This window comes from Amyelois transitella, chromosome 9 (assembly GCF_032362555.1).
Source record: "Amyelois transitella isolate CPQ chromosome 9, ilAmyTran1.1, whole genome shotgun sequence".
Lineage (NCBI taxonomy): Eukaryota > Metazoa > Arthropoda > Insecta > Lepidoptera > Pyralidae > Amyelois > Amyelois transitella.
Genome location: NC_083512.1, coordinates 2,633,840 through 2,640,298, shown reverse-complemented (window position 1 = coordinate 2,640,298; position 6,459 = coordinate 2,633,840). Strand labels below are relative to the sequence as shown.

Sequence of the window (6,459 nt, the reverse complement as noted above, 5' to 3'; positions counted from 1 at the left end):
TGAATTACTCACGGTTTAAAGGTTCAGTCACTGAAATCCAATAGCACTATCACTAATTGGAATACCTACTCACTATGTTCAAGTCTTATTAGAAACCACTAAACTAATTGAAGAATTAAAAAACGAAAACAATACACACAATTTGTCCGTCCACTAACCACGCACAACACCTTATACTAATTTCCTAACACTATTAAACTATTACACTAAGAGGTATTATTCCGACTTAATTTCTTGAAGACTTTTTCTTTCTTGAAGACTTTTTCTTCTTGAGGACTTTTTCTTTCTTGAGGTCTTCTTTTTCTTGATTTTTCACTTTAAACTGGAACAATTGCACTACGACGCCCTCTGCCGCCGATTTTACTATTGTAAGTCGGAGTAATACCTTAACGCGAACCTCAAATTTCGTGACGATTTCTGGTGTTGTGCATAGCTTCGCTTAGGCGATATTTATTAACTTTTCTCAATTTTACATGATATAAACATAATAATTTCCATTTTCCAAATAAACTTACAAAAAATTCTCATCATATAAAATAATTTACAAATATCACAATTTCTTTCTCAAAGAGATTTTAACAAAAGTTTGTCTTCAACCTATGCTTTCATCAAAATTTCCTGTCAACTTTTAAATATTTCTCGAATATACAATATAAGACTCTAATAAATTCTAAATTATACAAAAATACATATATCATACTTTCTTATTACAATACTTTCGTTTCTATAAACAATATACTTTTCGAGAAATTTACTTACATTTGTTGACATCAAAAAACATAATCCAATTATTGACCTCGTGTCCTTGACTTTTATAAAAATAGCGTTATCACTTATCTATGACGGTCTGCGTTATCGTTTATCAATAAGGTTTCATAAATAATAATAACAATATCTAAAATATGCCTCTAAAGTGCTCATTCGCTTCCTAGTATACTATCTAATGCAATTGACCGTCGTAGTGGGGGTATTGTTTGATCTCGCTTCTTTTGTTCTATACAATACAATAAATACTTAATGAGTGTGCTACAATATGACAATGTTTAATGAGTGTGCGCTATGTTAAATTTAATGTGTCGCTAACATGTATATTTTCTAAAATATTCTGATATCATTCTAAATTGTTTGGTTTACAATTTTTCTATTAGTGAAATTTCTCTCCAAGATTCTTAAGCTCCATAAACTCAAAGGAACGTTCCCTGATTAAACTAATGGCTTTTTGAATATAGGGACGTTAAGTTTGTTCAGATTCCTCTGTGGTTCGGGATCTACATGTTAAAAAGACCCATTCAGTGAGGATTCCAATCTGCATAAGATACAAAGTAAGAATGTTCTACATCCGCAGATTTTTATATTTTGCTTTTGACCATCCATATAATCATGCCTGTATCCCTTGCGGGGAAGACAGACCCAGTAGTCTTAAAAAACTGTCATGACAGGTTCAGTAAAATAAAATCTCTAGGTGCTTAACCAAGGTCGTTGAAAATCTTTAAATTACTTAAAAAGATTGGGGACTCCCTCTCTATCTCGTGTTTGGTGCAAAGAATGGCTATCCAGCGTGGTAAGAAGGCAAGTGTTCTGGGCACTTTTGCACCGGAAACTCTAAAGGTTGAGTTGTAGTTTAAACCTTTATTTTTTGACGACGTAATTTATTTCTTTTACAATGTCTGATATAAAATTATTGTTATTTATGTTTAAAATGTATTGCGTCAATATAATTAGTTATGTTCTAATTATTATATGCCAAAGGTAATGTTACTAAATTTAGTTCTGCTATCTTAGTAGTATGCCTTTTAATTTCATAACATTAAGATTGATTAGTCCAAACGTTAATTATACTAAACTAGTTTTCTGCTAGAAATGTAGTTCTATTCAGTATGTTATTTCAAACGAAATTCGGAGTTTCAAAACTCTACAAAACAGAGGGAATCCCAAGTTATAAACCGCATGAAATATACAGTAATATTTTCCATAACATCGTCATTGTGTTCCGTCATTCCGTTTGTTCAAAAATATTACAAAAGTTGGGGTTGGCAGAAGTTATTTTTGTTAAGAGTCAAAGTAGAGTACATAATTCAACACGCCGCCGTATGCTAGTTTTGAAGCGATACTTCTAGGGAACAAGTTTATAACAACTAAGTTTACTGTGACAGTTATCCTTCTTAAAGCATTAAAATGTAGCGTTCTGTTTGTAAAATGTAGTGTTTGTTTGTTTGTTTGTAACATCTTTATTGCACAGAAATTTACACACTTACAACAAACAAGGGAAGACCTAGACGAACGTATCTTGATCAAATTAAGGACGTCCTGGTAAAGGGTCAGGTCAAAAGTACCCGAAACCGCCGAGCTTGCATGAAGAGAGTTATGAATGTGGATGAAGCGATGGAAGTATGCAGAGATCGTGGCAAGTGGAAAGAGGTAGTCTCTGCCTACCCCTCCGGGAAAGCGGCGTGATTTTATGTATGTATGTACAACAAAATAGAACATAGTTTATTTATTGATTTAAACTTTTTTGCTCCAAAAATAATGTACAATAGGTGGACTAAAGGCGATGGGGCATTCTCTGCCAGTCGAACCTCTAGACCAAAGTTGGAGTTTGTTAACTTTTAGCGTTAGTTAATATAGTTTTCAGTAATTAATTATTATTCTCTAATTAACCTAACTGTATTTTTTCTAATATCCGTCTCTATCCCGGAGAGACTAGATCTTTCCATTTGCTACGATTTCTCTATTCTCTATCTCTTCTAATAACGGAAGACGCGATTGGAATAAAAATTGGAATAAAGCTAAGAAAATTAGAAGAAATTCCCTCATAAAGTTCTCTGTCAGACCCAATGGTTGACTAGTAGATAATGCTTCTAGCATTAAGTCCGCCAATTGTGCTACGAAGTTTAAATTAATAAATAAAATTTCAAAATAATAGTAATAATAATTTATTTTTGTATCTGTACGACTATCAATTTCATTTTAAGCATAAGTTCAACATTATGTTCCTAAATGCCTTGATCCAATTACTGTGACCAAATTAAAACACAAACAAATATATCTTCATCTAAAATGACGAATTCAACAAATCTGCTGAACTGTTTCCTTCTTACTCTTATTAATTTTGCGTTTGATACGTTCAGTGTAAGCTGCCACGATGTTGGCCAATAGAGGTAAAGCTGAAGACCTTTCGTCGTCTCTTACGCCAACTTCAAGGCACAGATTCGCCCGCGACTTCTTCTCTTTTGGCAAAACAGCCTCCGAAGTCATCACAGTAGCTGTATATAAGTATCCATTCCACTCTAAGTACTCTCTAATGAGCTCATTCACTAGCAACACTTCTCCTGAAGGTGCGGGTGGGACAGAGCCTTTGGGTAGTTGTCTTTCTTGTAACGCTTGTGTTACTTTCGCCCGCATCTGAAAGTTAGGAAATTTTAGTCGGGTCAAAGGAAAGTATTAACTCTTATCATAGAGTGTTAGTGGCTGAACAGTTAAGGTCCCTGACTAAAAACATGTTAAAATTTTGTCACGTTTGAGTAGAGATTGTCTAAGCTGAAGTGACGCGCCCCACTACTTAATTAGTTTATTTAGATGTGTGAGTGCAAATATTAATGACGACACTTCATCTGTGTGGTAGCGTCGATTGTTCAGTGAACTACGATCTGCACGTGAACAATACGGTCGACTTGTCGGGCGATAAATCCGACCACGCTCGCTCTATGGAGCAGCGCCGTCATATTGTATGAAACAAAACGTCCTCTCCTCTCGAACGTTTAAGTTCAACTAAACTAGTTGGGCAACAAAATTCAACAAATTTGAGAAAAACGGTTCTTAGCAAGTACGGTCTACAAAGAAATTCTAAAACTTAAGCGAAATAATTTGTTTACGTATTTTAATGTAATGTTTTATTTTCATAGGTTTCAGTACAGGCATATTAAAATAATAATTTGTGAATTATTTATTTACTTTACAATTATATATAATTACAGTTATGATAGAAGTTAAAATATATGTTTATGGTTCTAAAAGTATCACTATTCACTCATCTCAACAGAGTCGCTTTCGTCTGAATCAGAGTCATTAACATTAATAATAAATTCATTATCCATATCAAAGTATTGCGAATATTGTTTTTCTGTGTCTTCAACATGCCGACACGTGTTTGCCCACATTGTACGATCAATCATTTCAAGTCGTTTATTTATTAGTGCCATAATGGATGTTAAATTTTGAGCAACATTTTTACTAGCGACGTAGTTTTTTATATCCCCCATATTTTTTCTATGGGATTAAGTTCCGGGTGGTAAGGAGGTAATCGTAGAATTTCAAACCCTTTCGATTCAACTAGTTCATCGATAACAAATCTTTTGAATTTATCTTTGTTTTTCAAAATTAAATCGTAAAGTTGTATTTTTTTCATCGTTTCGTCAAACGGAATATTTTTTTCGGCAAGCCATGTTTGCATTTCATTCTTGTTTGAGTTCGAGTTAGGTGCTTTTTCTAGTAAAGCATTGTTGTAAGAAGCGTTATCCACAACGATCACAGAGTTTTCTGGGAGATTGGGCAGCAATTGTGTGCTAAGCCACTTTTTATAATTATTCAGGTTCATGTTGTCGTGATAATCTCCACTTGTTGAACTTGCTTTATACACTAAGCTAGCATTTGGGACAAATCCTTCACACCCACCAGCGTGGACAATAATGACCCGCAAACCTTTAGATATTTTTTTTTGTACTGGTGACACTCCTTTCGCTAGTTTCCAGCACATGTTCTGAACATGTGTTGTGTGAACGTAACTTTCATCCGTGAAAACGACATATCGGCCATCATCACGGTAATTTTTTAATCGCCTTAAATATTGGAACCGCAGCATTTGTATGTCGACTAGAGCTTTACGGTTGTCATCTATTTTTGACCACTCGTAGCCTGATTCCTTCAAAATAGTGCGCAGTGTTTCTATACACCCAGTAAAGCCAATTCTTTCTATTAATATCTGTTTAAGCTTTCTTAATGTTGGTACTTCATTAAATTCTGTATGGAATGAAGCTATTGTTCTTCGAAGCACACCTATATCAAAATCATCAAGCTTTGACTTAGGACGCGCTCTTTTTGGTTTTGAGGGAGATTTAAAAATTTTCGGCGATACATCCTTTGATGTTCCAGCTTGTTTTTCTTCTTTTAAAATTCGCGTAATCGTGGATTCACTAACACCAACGGCTTGGGCAGTTCGCCACCTAGCATCAGTAAGTTTTTCCACTCCATTTTCCGCTTCAAATTTCATTCGGTGGTATACTTTAGCAATAATTTCTTTTGCCTGTAAAAAAATCAATAGCATTTATTTTTCAATTCAGTATATAGCAAAAAAAAACATTCAGTCTCATATAATTTGGTAAAATAAATAAAAAAGTCTGACGTAACTTTACATGTTAAAAATCAAATAAGTTTTTTTATATTTTATTTACCTGGCTTCGAAGATGTTTTTTTGTCGACATGCTGACGGTACTTTTGAGATCGAACGATGCGTGCTCCTACGTTTGAGCCTAACCGGCAAATGAACGATTGATGTTTAGGTGTATTGCGTCCATATTTGATATTTGCTTGTGTGCGTAAATACGAAGGTGGGGCGCGTCACTTCAGCTTAGACAATCTCTACCAATGACTCTTTTCGGAGTTACTTACATTCGAGCATTTGGATAAGTAAGCAAGATACAATAAGGCAGTAGGTAAAACGTAAGTTTTGGAGGTAAGTTCCCCAAGGTAAGTTCTCCTGCAAAGGTTGCGGATATCAGACATGAGTCGCTTCGTAGTAAAACCCTTCTGAATCTAGTATGATCGTTGTCATTGAGGGATGGCCCTTACTCCTAAATTGAACCAAAAGTTCACTTCGTTTCTTCCAGAAAACGACAACAGGATAAGAAACGGTCACTCGCCATATCAAAACTTTGTTTTACAAAACAATCAAAAAGAAATTTCGAATTATAATTACCTCCGCCTGTAATTTGCTCAAATGGCCGTTTTTCTTCAAAAGTTCCTTTATACCTTCTATCAACTCTCTTTCAGAAGTTAATTTGTTCTCGCTCATGGTGTAAATTTATTTTGACGTTTATTTTGTTAATGATTTTCTAAAGCAATGGTCGATTTAGCGTTGATTTCTAAGTTTGTTGATTGCAAATTGAAAGTTGACATCTATGACAGATTTTGACAAAATTCTTGATTGACATGAACACCAAATAGGTAGTATACATACATCCCCCACGAGTAGGCAGAGACTATATCTTTCTACTTGCATCATAGCAATTGCATACTTTATTTACTTTTGCGAGTATACTCGAATGCAAAAGAAATGTAGCGAAACACGAAAACATTATTGAAATGTCTTAATTTTTTTTATTTTTCAGGTAAAATATATTTAATTCCCACACATGATAATATTACAGTAACTTTTTACACAATGCTTTTTTAAGAATCAAAATA

The 6,459-nt window shown here is 34.2% G+C and overlaps 1 protein-coding gene across 1 annotated transcript; it reads right to left on the bottom strand.

Annotated features, from left to right (window-relative positions):
* Positions 1 to 3,066: 3,066 nt before the first annotated feature.
* Positions 3,067 to 6,067, bottom strand: LOC106130329 (centrosomal protein 20). The gene is made up of 2 exons (XM_013329148.2): positions 5,972 to 6,067; positions 3,067 to 3,402 (listed from the first exon to the last, which is right to left on the bottom strand). The coding sequence occupies exons 1-2, from the start codon at positions 6,065 to 6,067 to the stop codon at positions 3,067 to 3,069; spliced, it is 432 nt and encodes a 143-aa protein (XP_013184602.2).
* Positions 6,068 to 6,459: the final 392 nt, after the last annotated feature.